This window comes from Eublepharis macularius, chromosome 12 (assembly GCF_028583425.1).
Source record: "Eublepharis macularius isolate TG4126 chromosome 12, MPM_Emac_v1.0, whole genome shotgun sequence".
NCBI lineage: Eukaryota > Metazoa > Chordata > Lepidosauria > Squamata > Eublepharidae > Eublepharis > Eublepharis macularius.
This window is the reverse complement of record NC_072801.1, coordinates 62,900,016-62,921,073: the sequence shown is the minus strand read 5'-3', so window position 1 is coordinate 62,921,073 and position 21,058 is coordinate 62,900,016. Positions and strand designations below refer to the sequence as shown.

At 45.3% G+C, this 21,058-nt stretch overlaps 3 protein-coding genes across 4 annotated transcripts; 1 reads left to right on the top strand and 2 right to left on the bottom strand.

The window, feature by feature from the left end:
• Positions 1 to 415: 415 nt before the first annotated feature.
• On the top strand, positions 416 to 6,595 carry IZUMO3 (IZUMO family member 3). The gene is made up of 7 exons (XM_054993579.1): positions 416 to 1,759; positions 1,850 to 1,924; positions 2,486 to 2,575; positions 4,099 to 4,116; positions 4,251 to 4,331; positions 5,776 to 5,866; positions 6,538 to 6,595. Exons 1-7 carry the CDS (start codon positions 1,528 to 1,530, stop codon positions 6,593 to 6,595), a joined length of 645 nt encoding a protein of 214 aa, XP_054849554.1. The 5' UTR covers positions 416 to 1,527.
• A 439-nt stretch (positions 6,596 to 7,034) lies between these two features.
• Positions 7,035 to 12,942, bottom strand: IZUMO2 (IZUMO family member 2). The gene is made up of 7 exons (XM_054994118.1): positions 12,696 to 12,942; positions 11,285 to 11,359; positions 9,970 to 10,056; positions 9,122 to 9,142; positions 8,675 to 8,755; positions 7,227 to 7,350; positions 7,035 to 7,077 (listed from the first exon to the last, which is right to left on the bottom strand). Exons 1-7 carry the CDS (start codon positions 12,940 to 12,942, stop codon positions 7,035 to 7,037), a joined length of 678 nt encoding a protein of 225 aa, XP_054850093.1.
• Positions 12,943 to 14,830: 1,888 nt separating this feature from the next.
• On the bottom strand, positions 14,831 to 19,236 carry LOC129340545 (mpv17-like protein). 2 transcript variants are annotated; one of them, XM_054995401.1, is made up of 5 exons: positions 19,168 to 19,236; positions 16,394 to 16,822; positions 16,238 to 16,308; positions 16,124 to 16,153; positions 14,831 to 15,074 (listed from the first exon to the last, which is right to left on the bottom strand). In XM_054995401.1, exons 2-5 carry the CDS (start codon positions 16,713 to 16,715, stop codon positions 14,868 to 14,870), a joined length of 630 nt encoding a protein of 209 aa, XP_054851376.1. In that variant the 5' UTR covers positions 16,716 to 16,822; positions 19,168 to 19,236; the 3' UTR covers positions 14,831 to 14,867. The 2 variants fall into 2 exon arrangements, with proteins under 2 accessions (XP_054851376.1, XP_054851377.1); XM_054995402.1 differs by lacking the exon at positions 19,168 to 19,236 and adding an exon at positions 17,710 to 17,809.
• Positions 19,237 to 21,058: the final 1,822 nt, after the last annotated feature.

Here is a 21,058-nt window from a genome sequence, read left to right as displayed (position 1 = left end):
CTCATTCTTACTCAGAATTCCAGGGATTTGGGTGTTTCCAGAGAACAGAATGTCTTGCAGAAGACTCAGGGGGCTCCTTTGCTACACGGAGGGTTTCCCATTCCCTTGTAAGGGACAGCGGAACCTTCAGTTCATTTCCATAATTTATTCCACCTGCAGTCTTTTCATCACCATGTTGCAGGTAACAGCAAGTGAGTAATCAAAATAGATACATTTAGCAAAAGCGGGTTTTCAAATCCTGTGGACTGCAGGCTGAGAACATTTTCCATGGGAAAAACCAACATCAGACATTCAAGGAGTCCACAAAAAGCACCAATAGTTTTGTGCAGTTTACATTACACATCACACATAGCTGCTGTGGTCCCTGACTGGCCTTGAGCTTGGATTGTTGATTTGACTGTGAGCGGCATATTAACTTCCTATTGCTGGTTTGTTATCAGCCTGGGCAATCTTATTATGAGATGGCTGACTATGCTGAATACTACCCTTCACTGTGTTCCAGTCTTCCAGGTAGTATCCAGATCCTCATTTTCCTGCATCTGGTTCCTCTTTGCCATGTGTTGAAAGTTTTCCCTATCACAGACTATGGATTGAGTTACTGGATATTGACCTATTTGACTGTGTTACTGTCTAAATGTTGCTACTGTCATCATGGTACTATTTAATGTAAACACCCAGGCTTGAAAAAAAGAATAGAACCTCTGTCCCAACCTACATGCTGGCCTCTCAGACCCATGCCTAAGTGAATTCTTGCTTGAGGGCTAAGATACGACACAATAAAGATCAGGCATATACAGACATATTTTTACAATGAATGCAGATTTTTCTAACATCAACATTTGTAAAGATTTCTCTGTTAGACTTTACACCTTTCTCAAATATGTATGTTTAATTACAGGCAACAGGCATACTAAATTATAATTGCCTCCCCCCTCCGGTCCAATTCAAATGTTATATCCTTCAGATTTTAAAAGAGAATGGTGGCAAAAGTTACTTTTAAAGATATCTGGCCATTTTGAGAAGTTATTCCCTAATATCTGAGCCCTCTCCCCCTCTGTCAATCCTATACCCAGGAATCTTCCACCATAGATGGCAGGTTGTCCACTGCTCCCCAGGAAAAGCCGTTCCAGATTTTCAGCAACATCTCTGTTTCCACTAAGTAGAAGCTGCACGTCATAGCTGAAATATATGGCTGCATCTGGCCAGCAAGCAAGGCAAGTGTCAGCCAGCTGCACAGACAGGGCCCAGATCAGCAGTCCAAGTGGAGAGGCCATAGCCATGGAAACCAGAGGAAAATGAGTCTCTTCCTATCCAGACACTGACATCAGCCGTTGTTCTACCCTGATCTCTTCTTCAGCTTCTTACGTCATATCCTATTCTACCTCCAGCATCACAGTCCTGTTATTTATTTATTCTTTCCTTGGCAGCATTGCCTTGTGTCATGGAGATATTTGTCTTGCCAACAATGCCTGACATAAGAACGTTACCTAGGCTACAGTATGTAGTCATGATGGGGAGCCTGTTGCCATGGTAATGATGGCCCAGTTCCTGCTAGCTTTCCCCCTGTTGCTCTGGTCCCTCCAAGGGGTGGCCAGCTGCCTTCACTGTGACCGTCGCTTCTTGGACTCTGTGGCCACCTTGCTGAAGGAAACTCTGCCAGCAGACCTATCAGGACGTGACACCTTAATGGAACGGCACATTGAGGAGTTGGCTGATTTGCATGGGACTTATCTCCAAAACAACTATGAACGAGTATTGGGTATGATCTGAATTAAGCAAGGCTGGACTGGTTGAGGGGCTTCTGTGGGATCAAGATCAAAAGATTACATAAGCTAATGTCTTTTTGCAGATGTCCGAGGAGTGGCGTCTATCAAATCAGACATTATTAATCAGTTGCGTGAAATCAAGAAGCAACCATGGAAAGGTAAATAAGGGAAGAGAGGGAGCTGGTTGTAGGGATTACTGCTGGATTTTATGGAATTATTACTTCAGATGTTAATCTTCCACATGAATCTCACAAAGCCGTCACCTCCAGGCAAATCCAAGCAATATTGAACCAGCGGCTGCTTCTCCAGTCTGCATGGAAATGTATAAACCGGGGCATTTGTTAACCACCTGGCAGGCCACAAATCAAGCTGGTAGATCATATTCATTCTGATGGGTGCAGGTATTGAGGCCCACAGTAAGCCAATAAAACCAAGATAGATGTTTTAACATCAACATTCACTCAGAAACTCCGTCCTAACTATATGCTAAATCTGAAACTCATTGGTGTGGTGGAGGGGTGGGTTGAGGCTCATGTGAAAAGCTTGGGAGCCCTGCTTGGGAAAAAAGGTGGAACAATTTTCTCCTACAGTTAACCCATAGTTATTCCTTAGCTCCAGTGCCCACCCCCAGTACAGGTTGCAGTGCTAAGACACAGCTTGCTATTTTAACTCTCCTCCCCACCCCCTCTCTATCGCTCTTTTTCTTCTTCCTTCCTCAGGGGTCTTCATATGGCAGCTCTCCATGTACCATCTCAGGGTTTCCCTGCGAAAGCACATGAAGCAAACTCTTGAGCGATTTGCTGACCTAGGTACTTGTCCTAAAGGGGAAAGGCTTGGGTGGAATGAGAAACCAGGTGACCTAACTCCCAACACCCCTTTCTCCAATCGACTAGAATAAACATCACTTCCCATCCCCAAATAACCTAGAGCCCTGCTCCTAGCCCAACCCTCAGTTTACCCTTGGTTCCCAGAAGTTCCTCCAAATAGAGTAGAACCAGGGCTTTTTTTCAGCTGGAATGCGGTGGAATGGAGTTCCGGATCCCCTTGAAAATGGTCACATGGCTGGTGGTCCCGCCCCCTGATCTCCAGACAGGGGGGAGTTGAGATTGCCCTCCGGCCATGTGACCGTTTTCTCCGAGGGCAACCCACTGAGTTCAACCATCTCTTTTCCCAGAAAAAAAGCCCTGAGTAGAACCCATATGTTTTATCATCAACATGCCAGCCAGAGAGGCTGTGGGTTTCTCTCCTACTACAGGGGTTAAATTAGCATTGGAAAACTAGGAGTTAAGATTGTGTTACACACACACACACCTTCTTAAGCAGAGTGACCATTCACAGAAGTTATCTTGTATACATTTGAGCATTGCATAGTAATGTCACAGAGATGTACCTCCTTAATTTTGTAATGTGTGTGTGTACAAGTTTTGGACTCCTTGCTTTTCTGCATGGTGAGAAGGCTCAGGGTCAGCTCTTCCAATATTTGGTTTCCTTTGGAGGAGAGAATGATCCCTAGAGACCTAAAGCATTTTTGTAATATTTGCTTCATTTGAAAATATACCAGTATGCCTGTGGAGGCACTTCTGCAGGGCAGCTTATCTTCTATCCAAATCAGATTCCCCAGAGAAAGATCCTGCACCCTAAGGGCTTTCTCCTTTGTTCACCTTTCATCTTTCTTTCTCAGGGCCAAACTAGACATGACAGCATCCTTGTGGCCACCATGCGGAAGACACCGCCATTTTAAAGTCATTTAAAAATGCTATGAGGGCCCATTCTTGGGAGAACAAGTATGCAGAGCTGCAGGCCTCGTGATAATTTTAAATGACTTTAGAATAATGATGATGTCCTCATGGTGGCCACAAGGATGCCATAACCTTTAGTTTGGCCCTCACATTCCCTCAGAGTGAGATGGAGAGATCACTTTCTCTTAGCTCTGTTGGGACCTCAAGTGAGAGAAACAAAGATCATCTCCTGATAATTAACTCCCATTGAGGGCACATTTACTGTCCTTGAATGCATAAAGCCTTTTTTTTTTGTCAAAGTTCCCTGATGCCTGCCAGAGTAATTTTAGGCCAAGCCAGATGTGTAATGGAGTGAGACCACTCCCTTTCTAGAATGCATCCCTACATAATGTACACTGAGCGACCAGATCAGTTGAGCATCTTTAATAGAATCAGCTTGTATCCCTTGCTTCGGCCATGACATTGATATCTGTGTTAGGACTCATGCCTGATGAAGACTGCCACGTTGCTTGCTAGCTAATAGCTCATGAGGAATTCTGAATTGTGTGTGTCTGACTATCCTTTCTTCCCTCCCCCCCCCACTCTCACTTTAGCTTGCTCAGAGGATTGTAGTAAGTATGAGCACCCCCAATCCTACTGTTCCCCCCAGAATCTTCCCCTTTGCCCCTTTTCTTTCAGTCAGCCTATGCAGCCTCCTGGACAGGAATCGGCCACATGCCTAGACCTGGTGCTCTTCCTTCCATAGCAGTGACTGAAGGCCCCATTTTAGACTGCTGGACCTGCTTGCGTATTGCCGCCCAGTGCTTTGATGGAGAGCTCTGTGGAGGTACAGCTGGGGATGAGGATGGAGCTTAAATTCCTAGGTTCTCGGATGATCGTCTCTTTTGGGGCAGGGCTGTATTCAGCACCGGTGCCTTCAAGGAAGCGCTAGACCCAGACACTAGGACCTTGTAACAGTTTCATAGTAGCTTAACAGAAGCCAGTTGCAAATGGATAGCCCTTATGGTATGCAGTAGAAGGGCAAAGTTCGAGTCCAGTAGCACCTTAAAGACCAACAAGATTCTAAGGGTATAAATTTTCACAGCTACCCTCATCAGATAAAGGGACTCTCAAAAGTTTATACCCTGGAAATCTTTTTGGTCTTTAAGGTGCTACTGGACTCTCTAAACCTTGCTCTTAACTCAAAACGGTTTCTTTTCAAAGAATCCTGAGAATTGTAATTCAGCAAGGATGTTGAGAATTCTAAGGTAGAAATCTTCGTCTAACCAAAATGCTATTCCTAGAAATTCCCGGCAAAAAAGACATGCCCACATTCCTCCAGATTTGAGCCCCAGAACGCTTCCCATTCCATGTTCTTGTGGTTGTTTGTGTTTCAGAACTGTAATCCAGTTTATAACAGAACAAGCTTGCAAACTGTACCCCGTTCCTTTGAGTTGGTCCCTGGGAGATTGGAAAAAACCCATGGCTGTTCCATATTTCTGCTTGGTGCCGATGCCCCTTTCCCTCAGTCTTGGGGGTACCGAAACCAGACTAGGTATCAACTGCTGCCACCAGCAACTCTGAATGTATCTTCAGCTAGACAGAGTTACACATCTAGTACTCTGAACTTGTGTTGCCACTTCTCCCACTTTGCCCCTACAAACTAACGTAAGGATGACCTATTGCAACTTTACACTTTTGAGCTATCACGCTCCAGAGATGGTGAATATATCCACTGGCCTTTCATTACCACCATTAAGATAGCAAGACTGATAGCAAGAAAAGGCATGGTGATGTGTTACTAGAGATCAGGCTCCAAACATTCAAAATATAATGAAGTTAAATAAATGAATGAAAAGACTACAAGTGGTCTGTTCAACATTCAGGAAATATGTAGCCCTTGCTTACCATCTGAAAGCCACTATTTTGGAGGCTGGACCATAATGCAAGTAGGCAGGGCTTTTTTTCTGGGAAAAGAGGTGGTGGAACTCAGTGGGTTGCCCTCGGAGAAAATGGTTACATGGCTGGTGGCCCCGCCCCCTGTTCTCCAGACAGAGGGGAGTTTAGATTGCCCGGGCAATCTAAACTCCCCTCTGTCTGGAGATCAGGGGGCGGGGCCACCAGCCATGTGACCATTTTCAAGAGGTTCCGGAACACCGTTCCCCCGCGTTCCCCCTGAAAAAAAGCCCTGCAAGTAGGGATACCTGTTCTACCCCCCTCCCCACATTGTGAGACTGACTTCTTGATCCCACCACCCATGCGGCTAACAGGGTCTGTCTGTTGCCCACTAGTGGAAGATGAGCGTATGGCAGAACACAAAGAAATAATTCTCTACGTGTTCCTTGTATGCGAGTCGGTGTTGATTTCTTCAGCTGTACTTATGTAAGTATATGGCTCTGGCACACCCCCTCACTTTCCCATGGGAAGCCTTTAGGCTCCCCCCCTTGGTTCTTCTCCATACTTGCCTTGCTTCCTGAAGAATACATGGGCCTCAGTCCCAGAAGGCTGGTGCACAAGATCATGGCCTGGTCATAATAAACCAAAGAGCTCTAGCAGCTCTCTGTTCCAACCCACTTGACCCACATTTGTTTTATTACATGCATCTCAGGAGGAGTTAATATGAAAACAGAAAATTTGAAATTAACCTTTCTGAGAATGAAAGCACGTTGCTGTCCTTCATGGCTCCAGTGGAAGCTCAGTGACGTCTCCGTGAGCTCAACATCCTGCCTGTTTCCTTCTGTCACTACCTTCCATTTCCTTGCCATTAAATTCCAAATTATTTGAATTGCAAGCATACAAACAAGCATATTTATGAGCAGGGAACCGGTATGGGAAGAAGAATCAAACCCCCCTTTCCACGACTATTGTGGCTCACTCAGCACCATAAGTTTTAGTGCAAAATTAAACAGCTGGAGTTCCCCTCCATATAGTTTTTGGCCTGAATTCAAACAAGTTTGAGAAACATCCTTGTAAACCAACAGGGTCCCACTCCTGCTCCAGAAGAGTTAATAGCTCTTATTCTGCCTGTAGTCACTGCACTTCTCCATTTCCAGATATTTGGTGTGTTTCAAACACAAAAAGAAGATGTTGAAGAAAGCTCTGGCACGCTAGGTGGACTGGAGGAAGAGAAGCCTTCGACGATGCCCCCCTCCCGATGATGCCCCCCCTTCCCGGCCCTTCCTCAAGCTTCAACCCCGTAGGTCAAATAAAACCCATTATATTTGGTTTTGATTTCGGATCAGAGTGGAGAACGCTTAGTGGATTAGTGCATTATAGAGTGGAAGCTGGCTGCTAGGACACAGATTCCAGATAAAGCCAGATCTTTTCTGTACCAAAAGAACCCCCAAAATGAACCACTGGGACCTATGTTTATTATGGGGCATTTGATAATGGGAAGGAAAATGGAGGGGAGACTGTATAGGTCAGTTGTGGCAGAAAAAGATGTTTTGGAAGCAGCTGTGTGGTCCGAGTCCCACACTTTGTAGCAGGAGGCGAAAGAGAATCTTTTCCATCACATGTCCCATAGCAGTGGAAAGGGGGCAGATCTCGGCTAAACATACAGAAACAGCTGGTTTCTCCAGTATACTATAATCCTGAGGAGAAGAAACAGTTAGTGGCCCCCTAGCCCCCCAGCCCCTTTACCAGGGCGGAGTGAGCTGCAAATGCCTGTTGCAGAGAAACAAAGGTGGAGTTCCCTTTCCAGGGCATTCTGGGGTGGAGGTAGCAGTTACTTTCTACTCACGAGCCCATGATCACCAGGAATAGCACTCCACCCATGCACAGGACAATAGCAACTCCATTTTTGGCAATATTAGGATCCCACAGGACTGCTCCGTAGCGAAGAGAGAGGCGGTCCTGTGAATCAACTGAACAAACAGATCCCATATTTTGTGCATGAAAATTTTTCACTGAAGTCCCTGCACTAAAACCTGGGCATATTGCCCCAAGCATCACAGCCTTCTCTCTCTTCCATCTTCCTCCCTCCAAGTGACTCTCAAACTTTTGAAGTTCTATATTAATTTACATTTTGGCATTCACTTGCAAAATAACACACATCTTGCAAGAATCTCACATCCATTAACAATGAACAAGTTCGTATTTTATATTTTTAATTTTCAATGTCTGTAAATATTATATTATTGAGCATTTCGTGGCCATTTTGCACAATGCAAACCCACAGTCTGAGAATCACTCAACTGAGAAACTGAGCAGTTTGTTAGGAAGTCCCCAATTCAAATGTCCTCTGCCATGAATTCACCAGATAGGCAAGCCCCCCCTATCTCTGGGCCTCAGATTTCCATCATGGGGATATAACACTAACATCCCTTGCAGGGCTATTGTAAGACTTTGTGAACAAAGTTATGCGGCATGCTTATGAATATTCTAAAAGCACTATCTAAATACTAGGTTGGATTTTACCAGCTTTCCCACTTCCTTTTCATACAGCCCTTGTTTGGCATGACATTTCTCCATGTGATCCCGGGATCCTTGGGCCAAAAGGGGTCAAATGGTGCTCCTCTTTCCTCTTTCACTAGTAGAAAAGCTGGTAGGATCCAGTCCCAATAGTATAATCATTATCAAGGTGCTATGAGTCAATTCCAAGTCTACTCTGTTCTTTCAAGGTCTGATATTTTCTGTCCTGAAGGAAAGAATGTAAGGCAAATGGGACACAGACAGGTCTGCATATGAGATTGATCGAGTATCTCCAACAAAAATATCTGCCTCCCCACCTTTAACTTTGTGAGTGTTGTTTACTCATTATATAAATTTTAGGTCCGATTTTCTGTAGAGCTGAGTAAGTGCTGGCCTCTGCTGGCCATGGCAACCACACACACGGCCATTCCACAATTTCATCCTAAATACGCACCCTGGTATGTTCTACCATCTATTCCATCAGGATTTGATCCCATAATGGGTTTTGAACCTGGGATCTGTGGTGTCACCACTCATCAGCTCTGGCTAAATAAAGGAACTGTAGAGAAACCAGTTATATATCACCAAGAAAATTCTTAACAGCAATTGAGCCTCTGCCAGTTGGACCCTGATGAAAGCTATCAAGTCATCCATCTTGGTCAATGTATTGCCTTCATTTGCTTCCCCACCAAAGTAACTGGGTCTGGCCTGTCACCTTCTAAAAGAAAGCAACAACCCCCACCCCACCCCCATCTTAATATCCCCAGATCTACCTACCAAAGCACTGACTTGTTGTGTAGCAAACAGCGTTGATATCTTTACATCCTACACAGTCCAAGACGCTGTATCGGAGCCAGGCTGCAACAAACAAGGGGGAGAGAAAACATGAGAAAGCTCCCAAACACAGTGATACTGAGCTGGGCTAAGCAAGGACGGCTCTTTGAAGAAAGCCTTCCACATTTCCCTGGCTGGAGCCCAGTGGCAGACCATCTGTTTTGCACACAGAGGGTTGCAGGTTCAATCCCCTGGTATCTCCAGTTAAAGGGATTGGGTCGTATGTGATATGAAAGATCTCTACCTGAGACCCTGCAGAATCACTGCCAGTCAGTTTAGACAATACAGACCTTGATACACCAAGGATCTGATTAAGTATAAGACAGTTCCTGTGTTTATTGATCAGGTCTCCATCCTCCTAAACCCAGCAATACAACACCATGAACTTACCACAGTTTGCCCTGTCACAAGCTGTGAGGGGGAAAGAGAGTTAAAAATTAGTGGGACTGCACCTATTTTCAATCAACCACAGATTTTTTTCCCCAACTTCAACATGTTCCCAGAGGACAATCTGCCCTCTGCTTCTATTCCTGGGCAGGAATATTGCAGTTCGTACCACCAGTAGCAGCAAATGAGAAAAATGACCCCTAGAGGTTGCAAGTGGGTGGTCACACAGACTGTTAGCAACCCTGTTTGCATGTCAGCAGGAGTAAATTGGGAAGTGAGCAGTCTGTGCCTTTTCCCATATAACTCCACAACAAAAGGGCTAGAAACGTACTTTTGGGGGGTGGGGGGGGAATGAAACTTGGGAACGAATATGTTGTGGGAATAGATTGTTATAATAATATGTTCCAGCAATCTAGCAATTCCGGTTTTTGTTTTTTAAGTCCCTCAAAAGCCCTCCAGAAGCTGAGGGAAATCGCAGCCACAAAGGGCTCAGAATAGGAAAGAGGAGGGATCATGTCCGTGCAGATGCTCCATTGCGGCTGCAAATGCTTCTAGGTTGTAGCAGTAATGAAAGCTGCATGGAGAATCACCTCTACATGGAACCAGCTTTTCTTCTGGTGATAAAAGGAAGGAAGCTTTTTCTTTTGATCACCACCAACGGCCAATCTAGGGATCACGGGCATGCTGGATCCAACCCAAGGCTGTATTTTTGTCACTGATCCAGTAATGGAAACAAGAAGCAAAAGTGACCTTGAAATCAGAGTGGTGGTCTGCTTACATAAGATTTTCAAAAATTGGGAAAACATGGGGGAAATGTAATAGGGCCACGAGGCTGCAGAAAATCTCATTACCTTTCATCTGATGTTCCTTTAAAGCCACTTTAAGCTTCATGGTCGTTTTCTTCCGGAATCCAACCAGTTCATCCAGCAAGGCCTGGTCTGGGAACACAGAACAAGAGATGCTGGGGGTGGTTGGCTGTCCCATAGGTGGTTAAAAAAAAAATCACAAAGGCTGATACAGTTAAGAAAGAGTTAATATTTGGAAGTTAGGCCATCTGCCTCTTGGTGGAGCCTGGGAAGAAGTAGCTGTGGTATGGTTGTTAAGATGGCTGCTGGTTGCATTTAGAGCCTCTAGGCCCAAGGTATGCAATTTTTAAATAAACCTGTTGAGTTTCTGCATAAGCAGCTGGGATCAATTATTTGGGAAACCTGGAGAATCTTCCTCAGTTCCTGTTATAACACCGTACAAGACCCTTTATTAACCAGCCAAGCATGAAGGTCAAGAGCCAGAGGGGTCCCAGGCAAAACCTCTCTCTGGTAGGGTTACCAACTCCAGATTGGAAAATTCCTGGAGATTCAAGGGTAGAACCTGGGGAGGGGAGGGACTAGGGTTGCCAGGCTCCAGGTGGTAGCTGGAGATCTCTCAGAATTACAACTGATCCCCAGGTGACAAACATCAGTTCCCCTAGAGAAAATGGTTGCTTTGGAGGGTGCACTCCATGACGTTATACCCCACTGAGGTCCCTCCCCTTCCTAAACCCCTCCCTCTCCAGGCTCCACCCCCCAAATCTCCAGGAATTTCCCAATCCAGACTTGGCACTCCAGGAGGGACCTCAGCAGGGTATAATTGCATACAGCCCACCTTCCAAAACAATCATTTTCTCCAGGGGACTTGATCTCTGTAGTCTGGAGATCAGCCATAATTCCAGGTCACACCTGAAGGTTGGCAACCCTATCCTCTAGGTACCTTCCCCACCAATGTAACTGGGTCTGACCTCTGGGTACCCCTCGCGTTCAGAATAATACACCTAGAATCCTTGATCACAACAGGTATGCTGCAACTGGTCCCTTGGCAGCACCTTGCACAGCCCTTGGAGAGCCCTCAGGGTGATCTGGGCAGAGAATTTGTACATTCAATAGAAGTTCAGTGAGGGGTACTGTTTAAAAGGGCCCTGGGAACAGCAAAATGGCTCTCTAGGAAAGGAGGAGACGTAATTGATTTGGGACAAAGCAAGAATAATCACAGGTGGATAGTTACCTTCTTCACGAAGAGGCTGAGGAGGTTTTCCCCGGGGGGGGGGCGGGATTGTGCCTGGCTAGAGGGACCGTAGAAATGGCTGTCCCAGCACAAGAGCAGTCTAGGGAGTGGAGGCCCTGGGACTCTCACCTGTGAGAGAGCTTTGAGCCAGCTCTTCCGTTTTGGACCTCACTTCCTGGATCAGGGCATCAACTGTACTCTTAACTGAGAGAAAGGAAAGAAAGATGGCAGCAATCACTGGACATGGTCCTGCAATAATGGTAGCCAGAGGGAATAGCTCGGACAGAGCAACCCAAGGGTATCTGATGTCTTCTGAGAGAAGGGGTAGGCTATGTGCTTTTCCAGATTACAACAAAATACATTGGGTTTGAGCCAACCAGGATTTTTTCCCCCATTCAGCCTCACCTAATTTGTTTCCTTACTATAGCCCTTTTCTCACATGGCTGTTGTCCACCATGCAGGTCGAGTAATCCTCAGCATGGGCTTTTTGGGTTGTCAAAGGAGATCCCGGTCCATTTTTAACCAACAGAGAGAGGCTGGCTGGGCCCAACCTGTTATTTTAGTGCTGTCCCACATAGGGTCGCTAACTCCAGGTTGGGAAATTCGTGAAGATTTTGGGGGTGAAACTTTGGGGACAGTGGGGGAGGGGGAGGGGAAAAGACCTCAGCTGGATATAATGTCACGGAATCCAACCTCCAAACCAGCCATTTTCTTGATTTCTGTAGCCTGGAGATCGGCTGTAACTCAGGGAGATCTTCAGCCACCCCCTGGAGGTTGGCAACCCTAGCTCTACAGCTAAGCTCTGATCGAGACAATATTAAGTTCCCATGCAAACTGATTGGGTGGGTGGGAGGGGGTAAACTTCAGCAGATGTATTGTCTGGTTGAAGCTTGGAGACGGCTTGACATGGTTCGCTTTTTAAGCAGAAGGTATACAGAAGAGGAGGAAGAGGAATATGCAAATTAAAGATCTATAGTTGCCTTGAGCTTCTTTGAAAACAAGTGGGTTAAAAAAGGCAGAAATAAATAAAAAAGTGATGAACGAGAGAAGGTTCATGAAATTAGGGCACATCAGTAGGGACCCATGTTAGCATTATCACTTTTTTAAACTCTGAAATATATATATTGCCACTATACAGAACTGGGGAGGAGGAACTGTTTATCCTTTACAGGAGGAAAAACGGGATGTAATAGTATTTTATGTAAGTTCCATTAAATGGCACAGGAACAGTGAGGAAGGGACGGTTCCTGATTTGACAAGGCAGACTTATAAAATACTTCAAATAAATAAAGATGTAGCTCATTACTAAGTAACGGCACAACCACTAGCCAATAATTGTCTGCAGCATTTATAAAACTACCTTCCATGCTACAACCAAACTCTAACAGATGTCCTAACTGCAGAGTTTTCTTCCTGGCAGCAAAACTTATTCGTTGATGGGAAGATGTCTGGATAACAACTGTGCATTTAGTGCCCAATTAAATTACTATGTGGAAAGGCCTCTGTTTGATTGCCCATCCCAAGCAGAGTGAAGCTGTACCTGCAAAGCCAGAAAACTGGCTGGTAGCGTAATGTGAGAAAAAATCCCCCTCGAGACCCTTCAGCAGTGCCGTGGCTCGCACCTTGAGGCGAGTGTCATGGATTTGACGTGGAACAAGCTCAGTCCTGAGCTTAGCCACATTCTCCTTGAATTTTTCATCACACTGTAGACAGCCTTGAAGGCCTGTGGGCCACAAGACCAGAAGCTGCAGGAGCAACAGCAGTGAAGGAGGGCATGTGAGAAGCATGGCTGACCAGAGGCCACAGAGCTGGCCTACTTCAGGGTTCTCAAAAGTGAAGTCACAATCCAAGTTGCTCTTTGCGGAATGTGCATCAGAGTTGCTTGAACCACAATTTTTTAAGCAAGAAAGATCCTAAGAGGTCATCAAGTGTGGAGATAAACAGACTGGGAAGCCTTTTGGATCTCTAGAAGAGTTGTGGGATCTTGTGGCCAGGCAATTCATTGGTTCCTTGAGAATTAATGTTTCCCTGGTAAAGTTAAGACAAGTCCCTAACTTGATCAGCTTGCAAACATTTTTAGAATTGTCAGAAACAGTAGTGGGTACCACCACCACCAAATGGCTGCCATGGGAGTGGGACCAGTCACAAAATGGCTGCAACAGGATCAACAAGCAACTACAAATATGCCAAGCCAAACATCCCCCTATGATTAAGGTAGTCATTTCCAAATGGATTCTCCCTGCAGACACAAAGATAATGCCTCCTCTCAGCTTTTCTGATGCACCTCATGTTCCAATGAACTGGAGGAGAGTCAAGGATGGCTCTTTGCTTTGGGAAAGAAACAAGTGGGCACTAGAATACATCTGCAGGCACCGTGCTGTTCATGGGTGTCATATTGGAGATCAGTGATCTAAGGGAGATCATGTTATACATGGATATTATTATTTACATAGTGTTTTAGAGCATTCAGGCCATTTCACTGATCTAATCATTATATTCACCCTGTAAGGTTGAACAGTAATTTAAGACTGCAGAGTAGCTGGGGAAATGAGGCTGAGAGTTACCTAAACAAGGTCATTAAGACAGAAAATTCAAATTGGGGGCTTTCTGATTCATAGTTCATCCACGCTGCTATACCTGTTAGCCCTTGGAGAAGAATTCTGCATACTGAGAATCTCAGTCTTTTCTCCCTCATAGCTGTAAAGAGCATGTGAAAGCAAGGCATTGATGCCTGGTGGAATCCCAGAAGCTCCATACTGGCTTGTGTTGGGTTTGCAGTGTTTCCTGTGTACAGATAAGAGTCTGTAGTTGGGCACATTTTTCCATGCATAAAGTCCCAAATTCAGGCTCTGGCCTTCAGTGTCCATGTGGATTGTGTCTGCTTATGAAATATAAAACAAAACTTTTTTGTTTTCAGATTACTCATATGTTGCAGAGGGTGCTACCTTAGAAGAGGCATTCTTTCACAAGAAGGAATGCCTCTTCTAACATGGTGCCTACATAGGTTTTGTAGGTTCTTACCTATCTCAGGACACTGGAGTGTGATTACATATACTGGTTATGGATTAGGAGGGATACGAAGCAGATTTTCTTCAGAGATCTTCCAGATTAGGAATATAAAAGAGAGACTTTTTAATACATTGGCAAGGACACAAGCTATAAAAGCTAGATACTAGAGGGACTTATAATGTGTTGATATTTTCTGAATATTGGTTTTGTGTGCTAATAAATTGAAACAATATTGTTTATGTCATAACATGTATTAAATATCCAATCAATTATGTTATGAAAATAAATCTAAATATATATATCTTACTCCCCCCCTTTTTGTCACGTATTTTAAAAAAACCATTAAATAGTGTGTTGTACGTTATGGTTTTTCTCTGTAATATTATCTGATTAAATAATAATAGTTGTCTGAAAACAAATTCACACGCCCCGAAAGCAGGGCTGTCTTTTGATGAAACATTACACCCTTGAACAAAACACATGAGGACTCTTTAACACAAACCAGTTTGCACCATTTTGGATTTTGTCCTTTGTTATTGTACTTGACCTATTTGGTGCCACCCACCTAAAGGATGTCAAGCCTGAAAAGGGCACAGATTGGCAACCATCAGCCAGTGCCTGGCAATGTTTGTAGAGACTAAGGATTAGAAATCAGGGAACAGGAGGTATAATCAACAATATAAGGATTTATTGAGTCCCTTCATTATCTCTCAGAAGGCATGTTTACTCCATTTTCATTTCTTGTAGACGGAAAGAACCCTGCCAAACCTGGCAGTGCCTGGAACATTCGGGAGGTGGTATCATGGGCATCATTTTGGCGCAGATAGCAGAGAAAAGCCGTCCACAGGAAAGAGCAGGCGCCCACGTAGGCCGTACGCAGCACAGGTGGAACAAGAGTAAAATTCACTGTCTGGTTGAGGGAGAGAGATGAGATGAGGGAGACAAAAACTAGCAGTGCTGCGATGATGGAGCCTATTTTCCTGTGTGGAGCCTGCTTTGGTCTGGCAAATGGCTGCTTTATGGTAGCACTATGAGGGAGTTCTTTCATCCTGAAAGGGCCATTCATGTCAGGCAGGGTTTAGAAGTGCTAACAGCAGGTTTAGTTCTCAGAAGCAGACTGGTTTAATGTGGTTGCCAAGAGGGGCACACGCTGGTGGTTGAACTCTTTTGGTCTTTCTAGGCAGACAAAGGTCTATGTGATACGAACTCCAGTAAACTTTAAATGATATTTGGAAAACCTGAGGGAAACACATCTCTTCTACTCTCATACAGTAGACTGGCAGTTTCTGATACATACTCTCTCTCTCTGAAAATATATGCAAAAGTGAATACTCTTTCTCTAAGCTTTCTCTCACACAATTACAAATGCATAGAGTTTATTCTTGAACACCAAAACCATTATCTTCCCCTCTAGGGAATGAAATAAAGTTATTTTTTGTTTATCTCTGATCTCCTCCTTGGTCCTCGTGAGCAGACAAGGTTACTCCATACTAAAGACCAAAGCAGAGGTGACATTTACCTCTATAGCACATCTGAGGAAGGTGGGGGGTGTACCTCTAAACAATAATATAATTTACTTCACAGGTGGCTGGCCTACAAAGAAGTTACCAAGTACTTTCAGGTTTGCTGAGGGATATTCCCACCAAAAGGAAAAGTCCCTCTCAGGTTTGTCACACACTTGCAAATAACCAAGCCACACTACTATCGCACATACACACTCCTTCCCAAAAGCCTTGGAACTGACACAGCTGTGTTTTTCCACAACAACAGGACAGGCAGAAATGCATCAGGTAAAGTTCTCCCATTACATCATCTTCTTGCCAAGATAAGCTTCTTCTGCCAAACTGCTGCCCCTCTTGTAACTGCTTAAAGGCACACAAGCTCCGTTAGGAAAAAAAGCAAGCAGCCCTGAGCTTCAGATGTTGGAGTGAGGGAAGAAGGGGTCACAGTGTGACTCACCTGGAATAAAGTCCAGCAGAGCACTCCAGTCTGAAAGAGAAATTATGGCAAGCTGAGAGTAAAAATGATGGTTCCAAGCCTTTAAAATACACAATCACCACCACATGTAATTACCTTGTATGTTGGCCAAAACTTTTCCCGCAAGTTCCCAAAAATGTCACTTTCCCCATCCAGGAGAGACAAGCCTACAATGGGTAGAAGATGCCACTTTTATTCAGCTCACCCTCTCTGAAAGGTCCTCCACCCACCTCTCCCCCCCCAATCTCTCACCAGCATAAAATGCTCCAATTGTGAGTGGCGCTGCTATGGCCTGGTCACAAGTGACTTTCGCGATCACTCTGGCCACATTTGTTCCTGGAAGAAGGCGCTCCAGACTCCGGAACCAGAAATAATTGAAGTTGGCATGGAAGCTGAATCCCACCAGGGCTACTTTTCCTGTCTGCTTCAGATCCAAATATCCTTGCTCAGAAGCATCCAGATGTGGCCTGGCTAATACCTGCTGGGCCACATCTGCTGCTGAAAACAGTGTCCCATAAGCGGCCACATTCACCACCCAAGGGTGGCGACGCACCAAGCCCAGCAGGGGCCACATTAGGCTTGGGATTTAGTATGGTGGGAGTGCAGTTCCTTGAAGGGTTGCTAGTTGGCCAGGTACTCGACTCAGATGAACTGTAATGTTGCGTTGTACTGGTATGTTGCCTGCAAATACACAAAACCCAAATCTGTTACTTCTCTGAACCACAAGGTTGCAACTGTATGTTCAACTGGGTGAAAGACTGAGCTCACGATAGGCCTTTGCATGAGGTGTGCACATTTTCTGCTTCTGTTCCCTGCAATGTGTTCTGTGTGCTGACTCTGAATGACGATAGCATACAGTGACCACCTTCGCTTGTTTGGGCAGCTGCATCCTGCACAGTTGGTTTGGTGACTTGGTCTAAGAGCACCCAGTGAGTTCTAGGCTGGGTTAGAGTTTGAACTGGGCACTTACACTTTTCCCCCCCATTAATCTACTTTCACACATTAATGCCATCTGTGCACATGTAAAAAGTTTGCCTGCATACATGTACATCAGACTACTTGTTGCCAAACAGCACGACCCACTTCAAGCCCTTACACATTCATACACATACGTATTTCTATAAAGATATATACATTTTATAAAACCTCCCCCTAAAGCAGCTGCTTCAGAGCTTTGGGGTACCTCCTGCTCTTCTGTGTTTGACCAGTCTCTGTATCAGGCATCTGACGAAGAGAACTTGATTCTCGAAAGCTTATGCTACAATAAAATTGGTTAGTGTTAAAGGTGCTACTGGACTCTGTTTGATTGGGGTACTATAAGACCCATTTCTGCAGATGGATGTTCAGGTATCAGGTGTGGCCTTCACTAGTGCCTTTTAGCAGCTTCAGCCGATTCCTCAGCTGCATTAAGAGGCTCTGGTTACTGTTATGCATGCACTCTGGCGATTTCCAGGTTAGATCATTGCAGTGCATTTTACATGGGGCTGCCTTTGAAGTCTGTTCGGATACTCCAGTTGCTTTGGAACGCTGCAGCGAGACTAGTTAAGATGATCAGGAAAGTCTCTCACCACTCTCGAAGGAATTTCATTTCTGAGCACAATTCAGAGTTGCTGGTACACCTCCATGCTCTGTAGCCTGTTCTTTGTATCTATCTTCAGTCATTATCAAACCGTGCACTGCATGAAGGTGTGGCTGGATGCAGAGCTCTGTCCTTGCACTCTAAGCAGTCATCCACAATTTGATTCTACTGTGTGGACAATGTAATCCAGTTGCAAGTTATTACTATAGTCACTAACAATAGTGCACTCTCCAACCATCCACCTTTGAAGCATCCCTCTTTCTTGCACATAATGTATACACGCCTCTCACAGAGCCTCTTCGGCCTGAACCCTCAGCACTGGAAAATAATACTTGTCAAAATCCCCCATGGGAATAGCATACATATGGGGAAAGTTACATTGGGATGGGTTATAGTCAGTGCTTTTTTTCTAAAAAAATGTTTTGGGGTACTCTCTGTTTGACTCAAGAAAATCACCATTTTGTAGTTCAAATCGGAAAAAATAAATGCAGTCAATGGACAAAATCACCAAGAACATGCATTTCCGCATATTACACAGCTCACAATAACTTCCAGATTGGCATGAGATTGTGTTCACCGTGAAAGGAAATGATGTTAGAAGACTGTCAGTGATGAGAATTATGGGTATCAATATTGCCAACCAAGCCCCTCTATAGTGACAAGTGTGCACAACCAAAGAGTTTCGGTATAGACAAACTCTTTGCACTCTTTTGCAAAACGTACACAAATACACAAATTGGTTGCCGCCATAGGGGGTAGCAACAAGACTGACCAATCACCATGCTAGATTCCAACTACCAGAGCGCCAAGTGGCTTAGAGAAGACTTGTTTGTATTTGTCTGCACCCTAACGATCACAGATTATGCCAGCGATCTCGGTGGCGTGTTCAATGCTCAAAGACGTTCCATTTTTTGTAAGACGAACAGTGCTCCTAGTGATTTAAATATAACTAAACATCTTTGTTGCCAACATGCGCTACATAAAACGTAACAAATCACATAAATATCCACAATATGTTTGAAGTTGGTTTAGCGAGAATTCCGTCATTTTAAAATTTTTACTTTCTCCTGTTAGAAACACACAATGTTTAGGGGTATGCGTCCCCCCAGAAAAAAATCACTGGTTTTAGTTATGAAGATAACAGATCTCCACATAAAGTTTCAATGCACAAGGAAGGGTGGAATCAAAAACGACCACCCAGTCAATGGGAAATTCATGTACAAGAAAGTGCTGCCGAGCGCGTCGGCAGAAATGTTCTGCTGCCTCCCTGAGCAAGTAAAACAACTTGGCCACATCTGAGTGAGGCGGCAACACACCCATTTCAGAAAGCAAGCGCTCTGTAGCCCAGTTCACACGTGCACCCTGCGACTCTTTTCTCTCTTCCTCGCAGGCCCACCCACAGTTCCGCCCAGGACTACTACCCCACCCCAAGTATTCAAACCCTTACTCCCAGTCTCGCGTCCTTCCTTTCCTCCCTCGTGGGCTAGCAGCAGCGGCAGGGAGGGTCGAGTCAGCCACGCGGCCTATTCCTGGGGGGCTATAAATAGCCACAAACATGGGAATGGCTCCGAAAAGGAAAAATGCTGGAGGAGCTGCCCCGACTGAATGCTCATTGAAGACCGGCCCGCCCTCTCTCCATACTGACCCCCGGGCTATCAAGAAGCCGTAACGGGGCAAAGGTAGGTGGGTGGGGAGGGACAGAAAATGGCCCGCTCGTTCCCACGAGTAAGAGGCACCCCCGGCTACAGATCTGTGTCGGGAAAGAACGAGTTAATTATAGCAGACACCGGGGAAAGTGCTGACACAAGTAAGCGGCGCAACGCAACACTTTCCCTTAATCTCTGCAGAGCATTCATTGATCTCCTTTTTCTACGTTTCGGGTCATGGAACGGAAAATGCTATTTGTGTTTCCTGATTTCGGAAATCTCTTCTGAACAAACCACGTCATTCTTTTATTCTTATTAATGCCTTTTAATTAGTTGGAAGTGCGGGGTTTGTTTGTTTGTTTTGCAACTTTTAACAAGGTTCGTACATTCTGGTTTAGGGAGGCAGGCTTAGGCGAGCACACTTGCCGGTATGAACCTCAAATCCAGCTTCGATGCCTTTGGCGAACCCGGAGTCGGCTCGGAAATGGAGTTTTTTTGGGCGCCAGGGGGCGCCGTTTGACCACTCCGTGCTGGAGTCCTTCTTAGGCGCAGTGGTGGGAGGTGGCAGGGAGATTCCCTGCGAGAAGCCCCATGGGAATGAATGAAAAGGAGTTGCGCAAACTCCCCTTGACTGCGGCTCAAACTCCCAGATCCCCGCACCCGAACTCGAAAGGGTTTCTCCCACTCGATGCCGATCTAGGTGGACCTTTCCTGTGCTCACAAGGACTGCGGCTTTGGGACTCTGAAAAGCACCTGTTCCGCTTTCCCCAGCTGCAGTTAGCAGATGCAAGACAGCCTCCGAAGGGACAATGCTGAGATAAATGGACTCATAGCCCGAGTCGGTATTAGGCAGATCCCTATGTTTATATTTCAGTAGGGAGTGTGTTGCAAAGTCCTGGGGATGGGTTCTGGCACACCTCTAGCAGCAGGATTAGGTGTTTGGGGAAGGGAAGAGATTCCTTCCTTGGAATGTTTTGTGAGTGATGCTACCTGATCCTGAAGGAAAGGGCCACTTCTGTTCAAAGACACGCTCCTGGTCCAAGGGATCCTTGTGTGTGATAGCTAAGCCTGGCAACAGACATTGCAGCCGATTTGTTTCCCATCAGTTGCCTGCTGATCTACAGAGTATCCATGTAGGTCATGGCTTAGATGTGTGTAAAACTTTGCACCAATGTGCAACTGCCAAAGGATCCAGGTGCAGCGCCAAACCTACTGCATATCCAAAGCGACAGGTATCTGCATTAATAGTTTTGTTGAGGTCTGTCCAGCATAGAGTGAACCAAACATCAGAAAATAAGGGCAGCTATGCATACTCAGCCCAATGGCCTATCCAGTCCAGGGCCGTTTTCACATGTCTTACTGGCTCTGGTATGTCGCACAATGCTCCCACAAGGACAGCGTCTTCCTGGTGCGATTTCGCGCGAGAACCAGGAAATCACGTCAGGAAGACACTGTCCTTGCGGGAGCTTTGTGCGACGTACCGGAGCTGGTAAGACGTGTGAAAATGGCCCAGCGTCTTGTTTCATGTAGACAATTTCAGGGGGGTAGCTGTGTTGGTATGTGGTAGAAGAGCAAGATTCAGGTCCAGTAGCATCTTAGAGACCAACTTAGATTTCCAGGGTATGTGCTTTCAAGAGTTAGAGCTCCCTTCATCAGATACAAGATCTTGCTCTTGAAAGCTCATACCCTAGA